The following is a 19,446-nucleotide window of genomic DNA, read 5'->3' on the forward strand; positions in this document are numbered from 1 at the left end:
CCATAGTAGATTGAAGTTGCTTCACAATTTTGAAAACTATCATGCACAAAAGACTATCGTAACATATGACATCTACACACTACCTCAAACAGTCCAGGTGACATGCTAGTAATAGTAGAAAACACAGATAAAGCCACATTTCTTACATTTATCTGTTGAGCTGCAGTGTTGTGGGCTTGATCTGGTCTTGCAGTGCATCATTTGTTGCTGATTTTTTCCTTCTGCTTTCGTGAATTTCATAGCATTTGTCACTCCTGGAAAATGGTAGATTTTTATCTTCAGGCCCCACTTTGAGAGAATGTGGATGGCAATCATTTGAGGAGCATCTGCTTTGCGTTTGTCATGTGATGTGTTGTGTATAAAAAGAGGGGGGTTAGTATAATTCTCCAGAATCATGAAAGAAACTAGCACTTAGTTCACTAGAGATGGTTAGGGAAGTTTAAAGAATTCTCACTGATAGTTTCAACTGCATAGCATCTGCTCCTTCCTTCAGAAAAGAAGGCACTGTTTGCTGGTTATGGTGTTTCAAAGTTTTCTACTTATTCATGAGGGGAAAGTCTCTAAATTTACTGAAAAGAAAAGATAGGAAGACAAGCAGTTTTAAGACAGAAGAATCAGTATCTGTGCGCTTGGTACAAGCTATGAAGAGGGATCCAGTCCGTACCTTCGTTTTGATACTGTGGCTTCTTTCGAATCTTCGTGTACATTGAATCTGCACAACTTCCGTACTGAAAGAGAAATCACAATAATCAACCACCAGGCCACATTAATATACACAATTTTCAAAAATTAAATACAGTGGAAACTTGATTTTATGTTCCCGGATTTTACTTTTCCCACATTGTACATTCAAGCTTGATGGTCCCAACAGAGCAAAAGGTTATACAATTTTCCTCGATTTTACATTTTCCCTCATTTTAAATTTTATAAGGTTGGTCCCCTGAAGAACATAAAATCGAGGTTCCACTGTACCATGCAAGTCCACAGATTAACTTTAATTTGCTCACTACCTTCCATAATAAAAGTAAGAAACCAGGATCAACAATAATATTTAATTTTATGCTACAAAATGAGCATATTTGCTTATGTACCACAAGGTGTAACGGAACTGATAATAGAAGGGACATTACACTACAAGTTTACATGAAATTGCATTATTGCAATACTTAGCAAAGAGTTGAAGATGGTATGTGTGACTTTCTCTGAATCTTATGTTCATAGAATGTGAACTGAGAAGGAAAAATACACAAATTAACAGTGACTAACCAAGACATTGTCTGAAAGAATAACAGAAATACATAATAGAAGCAAATTTTAAAGTTTTGTTGTAGTTTGAACCAGCAATGTATATGTGTAGTCTTATTTACAGCTAGGATGTAAATATTCTGAATAACCAGGTTAATGAAATCATTATAGTTAATCTTTTGATAACATGTATTAAGCAAAGAAAGCACTCACGGATGTGGCTAGTTGAAGCTTGTCACAATGTTGTGTGCTGTGCTGTGTGGGTGGTAAATCTGGGCCTGGTCCGGGACCCGTTGGTGGCTCCATACCTGGGGCAGGGAGACGAAATGTGGCATACGGACTGATGTCCTCTTGATGGCCTAACGACACTCTTACAGGAGTTGGCAGGTAATTCGATTCCCTCAGATTCGGTGGACATCCACTCATTCCACATGATTTCTTTTCTATCTCGGACATGAGGGCAGTTTCCAGTGCCACGTCTGTTCCTGCTGCCTTCTCTAGCACAACAGGGAGAGAAAAAGCATTGTGATTACACATACAAAAAGAGAACAAGCAATATTTTAATGGTATTTCAAGATATTTTGCTAATATAAATAATATAGTGTTTATATCATAAGACTAGTTTTATTTTTAATCTGATACTGATATTATTCCTGATACAAGTGGCAATACAGATTTTACATCTCAAATTTGCCTTTACATTCATATTAACAAACTGACAGTAAGGTGTGAATAATTTATTAACAATTTGGATTTGTAAAATTAGTGGTAATAATTAGAACATTTCACAACAATCATGTTTCGAACTTAAGACTAAGATGCTCTGAGCAAGAGTAGCCAGATTAGGATGGTTCCAGATTAGTTGAATAATGAGCACTCTTGTTTTTGGTATGAGGTTCAATTCCCAGTGAGAGCTCCAAAGGTTTTAGTGCTGATCCTGTATCATGAGGATAATTGTGGAGCTGTATTTGTATTTTTGTTATTTAGTGTTGTTTTCATTCCACTTTTGACTAATTGCTATGAGGAGGATAAAATGATCATTTGAAGAAATATATGCCACTTTAAATTGTAAGTCCAGTCCAGATTAGCCTTTCTGTGCATAAAGTGGACTACTCAATACACATTGGGGAGCTATTTGAGAATGAAGAAGTGGTGGACTTCAGTTAGAAAGCAAAGTAGTGTGCTGACCACAATGTAAAGCTGCTTAGCAGCCCTTGACCCCTAAAGGACTGCTGCACCACGGAGTTAAGTTAGCCAGATTTGAAGCAGATATAGAAGAAAGATACACTAGTTGTACAAGAAATTTGGTCAGAATGATAAATAACAGGGTCATGTGTGTAAATAATTAGGGATAGAGTGATATGAATGTTTACTGATACAAATACAAATACAAAGTTCAGACATAAAAAAATACAGATACAATCAGAGACACTTCTGTGTTGTAACAATCATACTGACTCCCAATGGGATCATTAAAATAGAAAAGTGTTCATGACTGTACAATAATACAGTGGAACCCTGATATTGCGTTCCCGGTTTTTATATTTTCCTGCATTATACATTGTATACTGGTTGACTTCCAGGCAACAATTTGTGAAATGGTGGTGACAGGAGAGGAGAGCCGTGTGTCACCTGATGCAAGAAGCACACATTGAGCACTTGTAGCTTCACAACTTGCTACTCTTTTCAACATTACGTTCATTACCGAGAGTCTTGTGCCATGTGTAAAATATGTATATAACCTTGAGCAGTTCTCTTGTAGTATAATAAACACTGTAAAATTGTATAAACACATGCCAACTTACTTCTCCATCTAAGTAGTAATATAACACAAAGAGCACCAAAATATGCATGCCTATGTTCTTAAAAGGATCGCATAACCACTTTTTGTAGATGCAAAATAATATAATACTAGGGCTGAGAAGATAGGGATGCTGAGTATCAGTATTGGCCAATACAAGTATCGATTGGAATTTATTTACAGATACCAGCCAATAATTTTCTAGCATTTTGATCTTCTACAGACTCCGCAAAAAATATTGCGGAGTCTAATTATCCTGGAAATTATGCAACATTTGAATTTTGCACCAGTTTTGTATGAAAATGATTTTTTATAACATAATATGTAATTTAATATTCTGGTGTAATGTTTTAATATTGTAAAGCAAAACTCTTGGTAAATTGATTTGTATAATTTGAGTGGAATACTTATACACAAATGTTAATCAATATCTGAACAACTTTTAACAAAGCAGGCTACTCGGTGGAACCAGTGCTTGAAATGGGGAGGGGAGGGGGAATGATGGGGATATGCTATCCCTCAGCTAAATGTGGATAAGAATCCCTCCCCTTTCTCCATTGTCCCTATTTTGATCCATACAAGCATCTGCCCCACATATCCCCAAACTCAACTAAGCATCACCCAGCCAGGAATTTCCACTTCGAGTACTAGGTGGAGCAACCACCCCACATGGACCAAATTAATCTATAATAGAATCTAGCATAAGAGCATGAAATGCTCCACAAACCTGACACTTAATTGCCTGGTATGAAGGGACACTGTGACATATTATTACAGATGAAGTTTCATTAAACAGAAAAGCTCCGTTCCTAAATGTATGAAAATGTATTAAACTTATGTCTCATACATATAAATACAATTTCTTCACTAGGTTAGATAAGGACACCAAAATTCTTACAGAAACATCAGAATTACTTCAAAGATTATGTTTTTACCTCCATACTTGTTGGCAGGAAACATTTCCTTCTTCCTCTTCAGATAGAGAAAAACTCCTACACCAGCAACTATTAAAATCACAATGCCTGCAACTATTGGTATTATGATTCCAATTTCACTGTAGAAAGAACTTCTTCCATATCCAGAGTGAACAATGAGTTCCGGGGCTATTGTAGCTGGAAATTATATAAAACTCATAAAATATACAAAAATATAAAGCTGAAAAAAAAAGATTCACGTGTTAATCATCATATAATTATTACGACTACTTAAACAGTATATAAAATTGCATTTCTGATACTGTGAAACTTAAAACTGCATAATATTCAATAAGAGCATCTCAAAACATGAAGTATTGACCCATATGTGAATATAATGCACTATTAAGAGTCGGACAGAAATCAATATACATCTTTCTGCTTGAGAAATATATGGAGGACTATGTGAAGAAAAAGAACAAAGTGTGCTCTTCTAACAAGACAAAATTCAAGTAATTCAATGGTTTCAGAATATATTTCCTACATTTCAAGACTAACATTTTCATGCTGTAAACCTGAATATTGATAACTATATTTTCTGCAAAATAATTTTCAAGTCTGATCTTTGTCAAGTATTGATACTAATGTACCTCACTTCTTATACTGTACTTGAGAGTTCAAACTAATTAGTATACTCTGAGAAGGATACCATGAACCAAGACAAAGTAATCTAATAGAAATGAGAAATCAGGCTACACTTAAGTGGTTAAATAACTCTGATGATACAAATTTAAGCAAACATAATAGAATAAAGCGAGAAGTTAACAGCATGTTTAGAAGTAAAAAAAAAGAGATTACTTGAAAAGCAAAATTAATTAAATTAAACAAACATTAAAGTAAAAATATCAGAGATTTATAAAAAGGTGTAAATGAATTTAGAAAGGGGTAAGATTAGGTAAAGTTCCCCCTGCCATGAAGGCACATTTAGAGGATGTGGGGATGGACACCACACATTCTCAATTTTGGCAATTTTGTAGGTGATGTGATCAGCACCATGCTCTGGCCACCTTTAATCCCCCAGGGTTGCCCCCAGGTACCCATTGATTTGAGGCTGGGTGAGCTCAGGAGTTGCTTTATACAGGGACAAGCCAGAAAAATTCTGACCTTAAATCACTCACCCCGGGAATTGAACCTGGTTCTCCTGCGTGGCAGTCAGACACAATTTAGAAACTTGATAAAAGATAAAAGCAGCAAATATTTGGTTGATCCAAGCAATATTTTCAATTGATGGAAGAACTACTTTAATGACCTTTTAAATGTTAATGTAGGAGATAAATCAGAAGCAAATGAAGTACACACAACAGAACCTTTAGTTGACTGAAGAATAACAAAGCACCTGGAATTCATTTAATACAAGCTGAGTTAATTAAATATGGTGGGAATTTGTTAATATGTCAAATTCATAAATTAATTTGTTTAATATAGAATAAAGAGGAAATTCCTCAACAGTGAGAAGAATCTATTATCATTCCTGTGTTTAAAAAGGTGATAAAATGAACTGCAATAATTATCGTGGAATTTCTCTACTCTCAACATCGTATAAAATATTATCTAATATTCTTTTAACAAGACTAACTCCATATACTAATGAAATTATAGGTGATTGTCAATGTGGATTTAAATGTAACAGATCAAATGTAGATCAATTGTAGAGACCTGTAGGAAGGCCAAGATGATGGAGGGATATCATTGAGATGGACCTAAAAGAAATCGGTAAGGATGGAAAAGATTGGATTGATCTTGCCCAGGATAGGGACAGATGGAAGGTTTGTGTTGCTGCAGCCATAAACCTTCAGGTTTAAGAATGCTAGAGAGTTAGTTAGTTTGAGAAATAACTACACATGGTGTAACACCACACTCGTGATAATGAGCATTACACATTCAAAAGTTTTGAGTTTTTCAACTTTGTACACAGAAAGGCAAATCTGGACTGAACTGGACCTACAGTTTGAAGTGGGATCCAAACCACTACATGTGCCTCCACTGCATATCGAACCCAGGACCCCACATTCAAAAGTTTGATATGCAGGATAAAGTGTATTATGCAGGATCACTTTCATGTTTGCTGCATCTCTGATTTGCATAACAATAGAAAAATACAATAAATAGGGGATACTTCGGCGGCTTAGACAGAAAACGCATTCTTCAATATTTTGATCTGAGTTTATAGGCAAACATGGAACAACTATGGTGAACATAAATTATACTTCATTGTATAATTTCAATTGTCCAACATAAAGTCTCAATACAATTTTTCATATTCATGAATAAAAGTTCTTGCAGTATCCACATTCAACCACATGGTGACACAAATTTCTGTTTAGTTGTAGACACTGATGTAAAAAACCGCTTTAGAATACTGAATTGAAATTGTCACTACTAATCCTTTACTTTTTTTTTGGTACCTTTCTACCATGTTTTGTTGCTTTTCCCTCTTTTATAGGTTAATTGTGTCAATGAAGATGAATGAGGAAATGATGAAACAAATGAAGGAATACAGTAAAACTGACATCCATGCTTCAGCCCATACTCAAACCCAGGACCTGTGGTGTTGTAGCAGGTTATGCTAACTAGTACACCACAGAGATTGAGTACTACCTTCACTAAACATCTTGAAGTTCATACAAAGTTAATTCCCAATACTGGAAGACAGGTTATTATTTAGTAACAATGCAAATTTCTCTCATTGATCATTACAGCAAAATACAGGGTGGCCCATAAAAATGTATACACACGTTAATAGAAATATCAAAATCCAGTGTCAATTGCATTTTGAAGCATTGGAAGAGTTACATTCCATGCTTTCAATGCAAGTTTACAGTATGAAACCAGCAAGAGTCGACAAATTGAAGGCAACCTTTGAACGAGAACGCACTCATATCAAACAAAATTATTCTTGATGTTTGAGATTATATTGCTTCAGTTTTCCGGCAGTGCCTGAACCAGTACGGCCATCAGTTTGAAAATATAGGCGATTGACAAAGATAATTATTCATGTCTGTAGATTGTTAAATTTGAAAATGAACTGTATCTTAATAAGCACTGACGTTATAATAATTAAATGTGTGTGTACATTTTATTGGGACACCCTGTATATAATTTAGGGATGTGCCAATATCAAATTTTTGATGATACCAATATAAAACATACCAATACCAAGATGTGATATTCTACTGAACATATAAAACTGCAGAAAAACCAGAATGGTTAATTCACATCCTTAATTACTGTATGTAACCAAGTGACTACCATTGTTTTTACTTTGATAAATTGATTGATTTGATTTATTTTACTTTGCTTTTTGTGCCACTTTTGGCTAATTTGCGAAGATGGGGATGAGTGATGACATGATGAAATTGATGAATGGACACTTACAAACATCCATGCCCAGACCAGGATTCGAACCTGCGACCCCTGGCATCATAGCGCGATGTGCTAACCACTCTGTCATGGGGGCCGGCTTTACTTTGATAAAGTAACTGCATTTAGACAATTCCTTTGCAAAACCAAAGTATATAAATTATACCCTTATATGTATGAAAACTATAACATAGTGATAACATTCTAGCCTGGTAATCAAGGGGTCCCAGGTTCAATACCCAGTGGAGGAGGCACTTAGTGGTTTGGATCTCACTTTAAACTGTAGATCCATTCCTGATTAGCCCTTCTGTGCATAAAGTGGACTTAAAAAACAAACTCAAGCAAAACCATAACAAAATGGCACTAAGTCTACACTAACAATTTTACTGAAATATTGATATGCAACTATTATCAACAATGTGCAAACTACAGTACCATCCCGAATATATTGATTACAGTTCAAAATAATGGACTGTACTTTTCTGCGCAGTTTTTTCATTTAATGTTGCTCTTCTGCGGCTTTTTGGCTAATCAAAATGATGAGAAGGAATATTAATTATATGAAAATGATGACGAGACACCCTTCAGTGGTGAGATTGTTAGCCAAGAAATCAATATGATCGGCCACCAATGCAGCGATAGTACATAGACACCTCATCTTTTAGCACTAACAAATTGGCAATCTCACACTGCTTTATATTTGTATGCTACATATAATGACTCAATTTATTACTCTTATCTTAAACAGTGTTCAAGTGCTTGCAAGAAAATAAAATTAACATTGATAATTTCACCTACCTCCGGAATATGTGAGCGTAATAAAATCATAATTGGCTACAGTAGATCCAGCACTATTATGAGCCGTCATTCTCAGTGTGTACCAAGTCTCAGGATTCAGATCCAGAACTAAAAATTCAGCCTGTTCAAATTTTAAATTGTTAAGGACCAGCTTCCAATCCGAGTCCAGATGCAGCTTGTATTCCACTACAAATGAGGTTATAGGGCAGCCACCATCTTGCCAAGAAGCCAGGTTGAGTGAAATGGACGTTGAATTAACTTTTATCAAATCTTCCTTTTTTGGTGCAATAGGAGCTACAAATGCAAAGATAATTTAGTATAAGGCAAATTACATTTTTCTTTTAAAAAATGTTAAGAATGGAGAGGAACAAATAGGGTGACCAACTCTCCTGCATTTCTCGGGAACTTCCGTATTAGGGCTATTTTTTTATCTTCTCGCTTCCGTATTGACATTCTATTTATCCTATATATTTCATTAACAATCAAGATCATGAAATTTAAATTCATTCTGATAAAATAACAGTTTGGCAAGCCATACAAAGCAATTGATTATGAGCATAATTGTAAAGAGTTTTTTGAAGTTTGCACAAGATAGAGAAAAAAAAAAGTGCTTTGTTCTGCAACATCAGTGGGTCGACATGTAGGTCAGGACTAGAAACATGCAAATTTGTAAATTTTTATTCTGTATTGTGACCTGTATATTATATAAAATGTAAATAACCCATGAACATTGGCAAGAGTGATGCTACCACTAAAAATGCACGCAATTTATCTCAACTAAATCTTCCTTAAAATCATGACCAAAAGTTGGCCACCCTAGAAAGAAATAATATTGCACACACAAACACATACAGAAGACAAACAAACAAATACACATATAATAAATCAATTTTTCTTAGTTCAGAGTAAATTATTTTTGTTAGGGTTGAGCTGATACAAATGCCAATGGATCAGACAGAATTGGTTGAAATTTATTCACCATTATTGGTAGATACTTTTCCCGGAGCCTGGGTACATTTCAGTGTCTGCATAAATGCCATGCAACACTTTTGCAGAATCTGATTATACTGAAGATTGTGAGAATCGTTAAAAATTTCTGAACTGTTATCAGTCCAGTTTTTGTTACTATGAACTCAAGCATTATTTGCATGAATTTTATTTACTTATCATTTACTTCCATAACATTAAGCTTTATCCTGGTTGTGAGCCCCTGCATAACCATGCTCTAGTAGTCCCAGGTCTGATTCCTGGTGGAGGCTACAAATATTTGGTGTTAAGCAAGCATCTTGATTGATTGATTTGCTTTATTTTACTTCACTTTTGTGTCACTTTTGGCTAATTGCGAAGATGGGGATGAGTGATGCTATGATGAAATTGATGATTGGACACTCACAAACATTCATGCCCAGGCTGGGATTTGAACCAGGGACCCCTGGCATCATAGCACGCTGCGCTGACCATTCTGCCATGGAGGTCAACACAAGTATCTTGAGGACAGCTGGGGAGTTACTTGAAAAGAAGAAGTGGGCTGTACTTTAGAAAACCAGGTAATGGCCGTGATTATTGGAATCATTGTACTGACCATGCATTGGGCAGTCCTTGGCCCTTAAAGGTCTGTTGCACCCCCGAATTTAATTGTTTTTCATACATATAAAAATATACAAAAGTTAAAATTACAGACCAAAATGTTAGAGAACATTAACTTAAGAAATGTAGCAAAATAGGGTGAAATATGCATAATGTTGCAAATGCTACTTCCAAAACGTGTGCCAACATCAACACGGGTTCACATTCTCATTGTTATTTCAACTAAATTAATTGTAATAAGTCTTGAACAGATTCTCTTGGGCTATCAATTAGGTGAGATCTTGAAAGGTTTCTGAGCTTTTCATAGATAACGTCATTCTCATCTTCAGGGTAGAAGTGCAATGTTGTGCGTCAATCTGGTTTATATTAATTTGGAGTGGGTGGTTCCTGGTATAGATGGCAGACCAATCTGGAGCCGTGTCTGCTGTGATAGTTAACCAGCAGTACAAACGCAGCAGACATGGCTCCAGATTGGTCCGCCAATTACACAAAGAACCTCACAATCCAAACATGTACATACAAACCAGGCTGACACTCAGCATTGCACTTCTACCCTGACGATGAGAGTGACGTTAGCTCTCGAAAGCTTGGAAACCTTTAAAGATAAAAAGAAAGGTAAAGTTCCCCGTGCATGTAGCACCATGCCATGAAGGCACATTTAGAAGATGTGGGGGGGGGGGGGTTAGGGACCCACACATTCTCGAACTCTGCCATTTTGAAGGTGATGTGATCAGCACCATGCTTCAGCCACTTTTACCTCCCAGGGTTGCCCCCAGGTACCCATTGATTTGAGGTTGGGTGAGCCCCAGAGCCGCTTAATGCAGGGACAATGTTGGAAAAATTCTGACCTTAGATCACCCACCCTGGGTCTCCCGCGTGGCAGTCCGATGCCCTACCGACTAGACCACCGCAGTTCTAAAACCACGGAAACCTTTCCAGAACTCAATTTGTCCTTTTCTTTATTTTCAGTTTAACAAATTGAGTAACATGTATTAAGTAGCCTATTTCATCATTCATCCTCATCATTTAGGAAGTGACGTAAATTGTAAGGGAAATAAAAACAGAACTGGAAACAAGTATGTAGCTTGTTGTCTATAAGGTTGAAGCTTTTCTTAATGTGTTTACATTTTGACATCTCTGGAGAAGACGTTACTTGTATGCAGTGGCATGCCCAAGGGGGATTGATGGGGGTTATAACCCCCCTTTTGGCCCAGTATTTCTAAAAAAAGAAAGTCAAAGGCAGGAAAATATGGCAAAATGAGGACGGACTACAAAAAAAATGTACACATAACCCCTCCCTTTCGAAAATCCTGGGCACGCCACTTCTTGTATGGAGTCAATGAATTTAGTAACACTAAAAGATAAAAATAAAAATGTTAAAAAACTTACGTGAGTGAGTATAAAAGTTTTGCAGACGACGTTTCACGAAGCTACGCTTCGCTTCTTCAGGTCACTTATCAGTATTTAAAATACTTCGTCAAGAACATAAGAAATCCAGGATTAGGTTAAAAGGGGTGATAGGATATGGAATTAAAAATACCTGAAGTTAAAAATGCCATGTAGGCTAAGAAACAAATCTAAAAGATTAGTGCCCGTACTACCATATTGAAGGAATGGCTGTAGTAGCATACAAATGCTACATTCCTTCCAATGAAAACTCCACAGACTCAGAAGCAGCGCGGGTCACTTCCGGCGTGACATGGAATTTAACAGATTCAACTCCTATTATTTCCCCATCGCTTAAACATGTGAATCCAGGCTTCCTTCAGGTTACCGTCGTCCCTGTTTAATTTTTTCCCTCTATCAACACAAATATTTGCGGCCTCGTGAACGTTCAAATCAGGTTGTTTATGTACCCTTTTTATAACTTCTCTTTTATCAACTTTATGGTTAAATTCTAAAATATGTTCAGAAAGCCCGGTTTTCGGAGATAGTTCCCTAATATCCTTGACATGCTCGTCCCAACGGGTTCCCATGCTTCTTCCAGTTTGTCCAATATACACTTTATTACAGGAACAGGTAATCTTATATATGCCCTTCTCGTCTCTGACATCTTTTCGCCCTTTTCCATCCTTTTTATATTCAGTAAAAAATTTCTCGATATTTCGGGGAGCTCTCATTCCCCCTTTAATCCTGAAGCCTTTTAGAATTTTGTCAAACTTTTCGGATACCCCTTTTACATATGGGATGCCGACGTATTTGTATTCTATTTCCCCTACCTCGTTATTCTTACTTATCCCCTTCTTTCCACCTTCATTATTCAAGACTTTAAGTTTTTAACTTCAGGTATTTTTAATTCCATATCCTATCACCCCTTTTAACCTAATCCTGGATTTCTTATGTTCTTGACGAAGTATTTTAAATACTGATAAGTGACCTGAAGAAGCGAAGCGTAGCTTCGTGAAACGTCGTCTGCAAAACTTTTATACTCACTCACGTAAGTTTTTTAACATTTTTATTTTTATCTTTTATATATTTAGTGAGTAAACGCACAGTTTTCCATAATGGTTAGTAACACTATTTGTTTTATAGTGTATATTGACACACTTATATTTCACTCTTTGTACACATGGTTAGAAGCCCTTTCATCTTCATTGATAAAAATAAAAATAGATTGCACGAAGGTATAGAAGTTATGGTTTTAACACAATCCAATAATGTAGGATGAATTGCTGTTTTTGCAAATATTGTGTATATAAGAAAAAGAAACAAATGGTAGGAGTAATAAGAGATGTGAGTGTACTATCAGTTCATTAGGTAGAGCATGGTATTTATCATGATACAACATGATACTACTCTCCACATTTAAGTAATAAGTCGGTCAAGTCTGTCAGATTTTTGAGCCACTGCTGCTGTATTTTACTAGTAGTACTAATTAATATATTTAAATATACCTCCTAGACTAGAAAGGAACTGGAGCCTTACATGAACCCTGAGTCCGCGTTGGAATGACATCTGTGGGATTACCCATCCCAAGTTGGTTGAAGGCATTTAAGTACAGCTGGTATTTTGTTCCACACAGTAACCCATCCAATGTGTAGCTTGTATTCTCTGCTGGTAACTTTAATTTCTCCCACTCGCCGAATTCTCGCTTATAGTGAAGGTAATATCCTGCAAAAGAGAATTTATGATAATCATTTTCCATGCACTATCTTCAGAGAGTAACTACGTTTCTGGCCTATATTCTTAAGGACCTGTATAACCAGCAATAAATATTAAAAAATAATGCAAGAATTATTATTTGAAAATGATATTCATTCATTTAGCAAGATTTTTACCCAGGTTTGATACCTGGTTGAGGCACATAGTGGTTCAGATCCCACTTTAAACAGTAAGTCGAGTCCCGATTAGCCATTCTGTGCATAGTAAAGGTAAGGAAAAAGTTCTCCATGCACTCTGAACCATGCCATGAGGCATACGTAGTGAGATGTATCGAGCTCAGTCATATTGGAGGTGGTGTGATCAGCACCATGCTCTGGCTACCTTTACCCATTTAGTTGAGGCTGGATGAGCCCCAGAGCTGCTTTATGTGGGGACAAAGCCAGAAAAATTCTGACCTTTGATCACTCACTCTGGGAAACAAACATGGGTCTCATGCATGGCAGTCAGATGGCCTATGAACTAGGCCACCTTTCTGGGCATGAAGTGGACTTAAAAATAAAGATTTTTGTTCACATGTTCTGAAACTTGTTCTAGCTAATCCTGCTAAACTATATAATATAATGTTAGTCTTGAAAATTGAACAAAACTTCACCAAAGGAATAAAAATCACTTTCAAATAAAGTTTACTGTTTTATTTTGTAACTTCTAACCTAGAAGAGAGCAATTTTAAAGGCAGTCTGCTTCCTCTAAGTTAATTTTCAGACACTGACATTTTGAATTAGACTTTTACTTGATAAATATGACTATACCACCTGCATTATTTAGTAAAGTTTAACTGGTGTACATAAATGGGTGGACATCAGATGGGGCACAAGGCAATTAGTTTTAATACAGCTATGTAATAAACTAAATTCCAGTAAAGTTCAATAAGCAGTTGCATACACAGGGGGGAAGGGGGCTAACCCCCTTTTAATTAGACTTAAGAGAGTTACTAACTTTTCCCGCAAAACTTACTGGCAGAGGTCACCAAAATTAATAGAACCTCTACAAGTTTCCCAGAAAAAGTTAGTAACACGCTTACATCTAATTATTATCAACTGCATCTTTTATTCCCCAAACATGAAAATCATCAGATCCATGCAAAAAGTGGTAAAATACTACTACTACTTTAGGGTTAGGGTTACAAAATTTCTGAGCATACCATTGTAAGTGTCTTCTGGATAACTAGTACCCCAGTAAAGCATATGACCAGTATGGCATGGCAATAAGCTAGAAAATAACACTTTCACGAGAGCTATAAGAAATCAAGGGCAAATCTTCAAAGATTCTACAATATTCGTAAAAGTTCTTGGCCTGGATGTACATAAATATTACAGTACTTGATAATATAGAATAGTTAAAAAAATTAATTTGCCATACTGTTTTTGTAAATGTTCTTGTTTTAATAGACTGACACTATGAGTATTTCCATCATTATCTGTTATGAATACTGAATTACACCTTAAATATAATATTTATATTTTTATATTAAAAACAGTTCCTGATTTATAAAAGAACTTATACAAGGGTCGTTCAAGGTTGACCGGGACTTTTATTTCTGCAGAGGAAATAGGTAGCAGAAGAAACACCAAACTATGTCAGTTTTTCAAAGTATTCTCCGTGCGCACCGAGGCACCATTGCCATCGTTCTGGCAGCTCCCGAATTCCTTTGGCGTAGAAAGAACTTGGTTGTTGTCGTAGCCACTGGAGGACATCGCTCCGCAGTGCTTCGTCTGTCGTGAATTTCTTCCCTACCAGATGGTCTTCAAGGGGTGCAAACAAATGATAATCACTGGGGGCTAAATCCGGACTGTAGGGGGGATGGGGCAGAACTTCCCAGCGCATGTCGGGCAGAGTTGTTGTTGTCACATTGGCCGTGTGAGGGCGGTCATTGTCATGGAGAAGAATGACATTTCCAGACAACATCCCAGGTCTTTTCTTGCGAATAGACTTTCGTACAGCACCACTCAACAATGTGGAGTAATACTGGGCATTAATCGTGCTCCCTTTGTCCAGAAAATCCACATGGATAACGCCCTTCATGTCTCAGAAGACACCTGCCATGATCTTTCCAGCGGACGGCTGCGTTTTGCTTTTCTTGGGGGGCGGGGAACCTTTATGCCGCCACTCCATGCTGCGTCTTTTGGTCTCTGTGGTTGAATTGTGCAACCATGTTTCATCACACGTGATGATGGATTGCAACAATTCATCACCTTCTGCTCGAAACCGATTCAGAAGCTGTTCACAGACCGTCCTGCGTGTCCACTTCTGATCGAATGTCAGCTGGCGGGGAACCCACCTTGCACAGATTTTGCGGAAGCGTAAGTGGTCGTGAATGATTGTCTCAACACTCCCGACACTGATATTCACCTCGGCAGCAATATCCCTCACTGTTACTCGCCGGTTCTCAAGGATCATTTGCTCAACACGTGCGATATTCACTGGTGTGACTGCAGTCGGGCGAATGTATCCATGTGCTTCATTTGTCACCAGCTCCCGTCCTTCGCGAAACTGCTCACACCATTCGTACACTCTTGTCCGCGACATCGTTTGTTCACCATACTGTGCTTGCAATCGTCTGAAAATCTCAGCTGGTTTCACTTTCTCCTTCACGAGAAATTTGATTACATACTGCTGCTCCACAGCCACAGACACACTGCTTGCCACCATGTTCGCTGCAACTGCTGCGCATGCGTGAAATACGTCATGCCGGGCGCTAGTTACTCGCGAAGGAATACATTACGTCACCCGCACGTTTCATCATGATCCAGCTATTCATCGATTTTTTACGTACGAAAATCCCGGTCAACCTTGAACGACACTTGTATTTTTGTAAAATTTGTATGGCTACACAAGACATTAAGCAAATACAATAGAAATGTGAAACAATATTCAGGACAGGCATGTATAACAAAAATAGCAGTAAACTTTGTTAGCATTTTAGACAGATTCCACGTAACTAAAATGTTGTAGTGAATGTTAAGAGGGAGCATATCCAGACATCCTGGAAAATAAATGTCATCCTAAAATCATATATTACACACATATAATATTATTTCAGTCCCAGTAATCTGATAATTAGTGGAAGGGCATTGCAGGAACATGATAACTTCAAACTGAAGAAGCAATGCTATTCTGAGGGAAAATATGCCTCCTTTGCCCCCTCTCCCTGGAAAAAAAAATACCTTGCATGCCCTCCCTGGAAAATATCCTGTGGAGGCCTTTTCAGGATAGACATAATGTATTATACCATGCATTCTATGTGTCAAACCTTCGTTAACCTGCAAAAATACGGTTTCCAGGATGGGGAAAAGAAGTTGATATTTGTTTAAACAGGTGTGTTTTAAACTTCCATGCAATCAGTATTGCAGGGAATGTACAGAATTATCACAAAGTGGGTGTACCCCCTTTATTTTCGACACTATGATGGTTATGGTTGAATGCTTGATATGGACCATACCTGATAGTTTAAGAGTCCAGAACATTGTTATGGAGACTGTCATTTTCATAGCACAGCTTTCATCATTACCAAAATAAAGACCTTTCCTGGACAAGAGGTTCTGAAGATTAACCAGCTCCCTTAGCCAAACTTCCAAGATGTCCCGACCTCATCTCTGGGGGTTCATCAATGACAGAGTCTGATATAACCGGTATCACACAACACAAGAGTTATGAGCAGCTGCGAAAGATGCCTTCTTGTAAGTGATCCCTGATTAATCTCCGCAAAACATCTGCCAGATTATGTTGCACAATTTATTTGTGCTATGGAAATGATGGTCTCCATACCAATCTTCTGGACTCTAATAAACCATCAGGTATATAATTTACTCTCATAAGCTTACTTTTCATTTTTCCGAGTAAATTTTTCTCGCTATCGATTTTGCCACCCGTCTGGTGGCTTTGTCAGGCATGAAAATTACCTATCTCTGCGTAACCGCCAAACAGATATATCTTTAGATACAATGTGCATCAGGTATATGTCCATATCAAGCATTCAACCAAAACCATCCTAGAGTTGGAAATAAAGAGCTGTAAAGCTCCTGCATAGGAGGCATCCCAGGTTTGATCCTGTGCAAGCTCAAAATTCTGGTGTTCGTCATTGTGAGGACAACTGGAGAGCTACTTGAATACAATAAATAGCGGACTCTGGTCTAGCAATCCAAGAAACAGTGGAGATGGGTCTCAATGTACTTGTCATGAGTCACCCAATGAAAAGCTGTGAAAGGGGTGTTGCATTATAGAGTTTTAGTGTAGTTGTGAATGTAGATTGAACAAATCATTCCAGACCAGTTATCAGTTTGAAATAATGTGATTTTAATGGAAAGCATTGCAAAGAATGGAGTGTGGAAAATATACCCTGCACTTTATTTTATTCTATAAACAACTTATTATACCTTGTATAGTGCTGCCTGGAGTGTTGCTTTGCTTCCACTTTAGTGTCATACTGGAAATTGTTGTTGTTGAAACAAAAAACATCGGTGGTACTGGTGGTACTGAAATATAAAGTTAAGTTAAAATCACCAAGTTATTCTTTAACTATAGAAAGTTTACTTTTTTGCTACAAAGAAGACATTCTGTCCTTTAATATACATATACTGAATTCACATCTTTGAAAAAGGATGAGTACTTACAATTAAAAGAGTATAAAAGTATGAATGAAATATACTTTTACTACATAAACAGGTTATGCTTCATGTTTAAATTATACTTGTCTTCTAATCATTACAATTACATTGTATCACAATTAGACTGCAATTACAAGGTAAACATTATAATTTTTCAGTTATTTCAAGAAATAAAAATGCTCACTGTACTGCTTCCATGTAAATTCTTAACAAAGAAAAAGCAAATGCTCTTAGTTAAGCAGAGTACAATAAATATTTCTTTAGTGACTAAACAATATAATACTTACTGCCTTTATTTCTTGTCTCTGTGAATGCAATGCAATGTGAAAAGAAAATATAGAGTTAGTTGGAATTAATTATTAAATTTATTCTCAGTAAACTAATAAACATGGGTAGATATATAGTATGGTGGATACTCTATTGTATGCATGCAATCCATGTGATTTTAATTATTTATTTAAAAATTCAAGAATGTATTCAAATGACAAGAAACTTTCATGAAAATATATGCAATTGTACTTAACATTTACACCATGTCAAGAAATACATTTTAATAGCCAGCAAAAAGCAATATTATAAAAACTAGGGCTGAGCCGATACCACTTTGAACCGATACAGATTCCCACTGATACAAATACTTGAAAATCGCAATACTTAAATTTTGTTCAAAATATTGATCAATATTGGTGTGTAAATAATCTCCAGTTATATGCATGAATTTACCAATAAATTTGCTTTAGAATATTCAAGAATTACATCAGAATATAAAAATAGATGTTATGTAATCGAAAAATACAGTTTTTCTTTCATAATTTGTGCAAAATAAAAAGAAAGTTTGAATCTGGCATGATTTCCAAGATAATGAGACTCAGTGAACATGTCGTGTGGTATTTTTGCAGGCACCGTGACCAATATGTCAGAAAAGTATCAGCTGGTACGTGGATGAATTCCTACCGATACCTTCCGTTACCGATACAACTGGTATTGGCCGAATTAGGGTAACTTGCATATTGATGAAACAGCATACGTAAATGCAGGACAACTAACTATTTATATATCTACTTCCCTGTAATAAAATGAAAGTAAACTTACCTTTAACTATTAGTGTGTAAACAATCTCGTCTTTATCAAAGATATTTTCTGCTGAACAAGTGTAGTTACCAGCATCTGTACTCTGGATTGATGCTATGTGTAATGCTCCCTCTCTTGTAAACTGAATTCTGTTGCTTTCCCGGATAATGACTCCCCTGAAAGTTGCAATTGGTAATATATAATTACAAATCATCTGAATTGTTAACTTTCATTTTACAACAAATGTTGTCCATAAATCTTTGTGTACCTTCAACAGAGAATTAAAATATATAATCTCTCCTCTTAAGATACTTTAAGCCTTATATATAAAGCCAGGCAACAGGGTAACAGAATAAAAAACATCAAGTGTTTTGATTGATTGCTTTTCCATATTATGGGCACATCAGCACATGGGCTCTTTTTGCCTGTCAGACAATCTGATGAGATACAATGCAGATACTCTGTCCAATGCCTATTGGTACTTGAATATTGTAGTGGTTTCAAATTAAATAGTTAACTATTTATTAATATAAATATTACACTGCAACTACAGTCCCGTGCGATTTAATCGGAACAAGATATTTTTATGCATGATAGAGTCTCAAACTTGACTATAGTTTCATGATGATGAATCTATGACAAATCGTGTAATACAAATTATATAACACAAAAAAGAACATATTAGCTATTAAGAAATATTACGAGTATGTAATTTATTGTTTCTGAATAGTGTAATTGATGAATCAGGGTATAAGTACAAAAAAATACAAAGTGTGTAGTTATTGTCGTATTTCAATTAATTTGCACGGGACTGTATGTGTGTGTGAATTCGCCCACTAATAAA

General features: G+C 36.4%; 1 protein-coding gene across 2 annotated transcripts in view; it reads right to left on the reverse strand.

The window, feature by feature from the left end:
- Nucleotides 1-19,446, reverse strand: part of LOC145984293 (cell adhesion molecule Dscam1-like) — an 875,949-nt gene that overhangs the window by 18,000 nt on the left and 838,503 nt on the right. For both annotated transcript variants that reach the window (XM_083117935.1, XM_083117934.1), the window contains 8 exons: nucleotides 18,624-18,778; nucleotides 17,819-17,836; nucleotides 17,301-17,399; nucleotides 12,691-12,876; nucleotides 8,179-8,472; nucleotides 3,982-4,158; nucleotides 1,459-1,742; nucleotides 665-728 (listed from right to left, as the gene is read on the reverse strand). In XM_083117935.1, the coding sequence (XP_082974061.1) occupies nucleotides 665-728; nucleotides 1,459-1,742; nucleotides 3,982-4,158; nucleotides 8,179-8,472; nucleotides 12,691-12,876; nucleotides 17,301-17,399; nucleotides 17,819-17,836; nucleotides 18,624-18,778 (1,277 nt within the window). The remainder of the gene's footprint in view (nucleotides 1-664; nucleotides 729-1,458; nucleotides 1,743-3,981; nucleotides 4,159-8,178; nucleotides 8,473-12,690; nucleotides 12,877-17,300; nucleotides 17,400-17,818; nucleotides 17,837-18,623; nucleotides 18,779-19,446) is intronic.

This window comes from Lepisma saccharinum, chromosome 2, assembly GCF_977018435.1.
Source record: "Lepisma saccharinum chromosome 2, izLepSacc3.1, whole genome shotgun sequence".
Lineage (NCBI taxonomy): Eukaryota > Metazoa > Arthropoda > Insecta > Zygentoma > Lepismatidae > Lepisma > Lepisma saccharinum.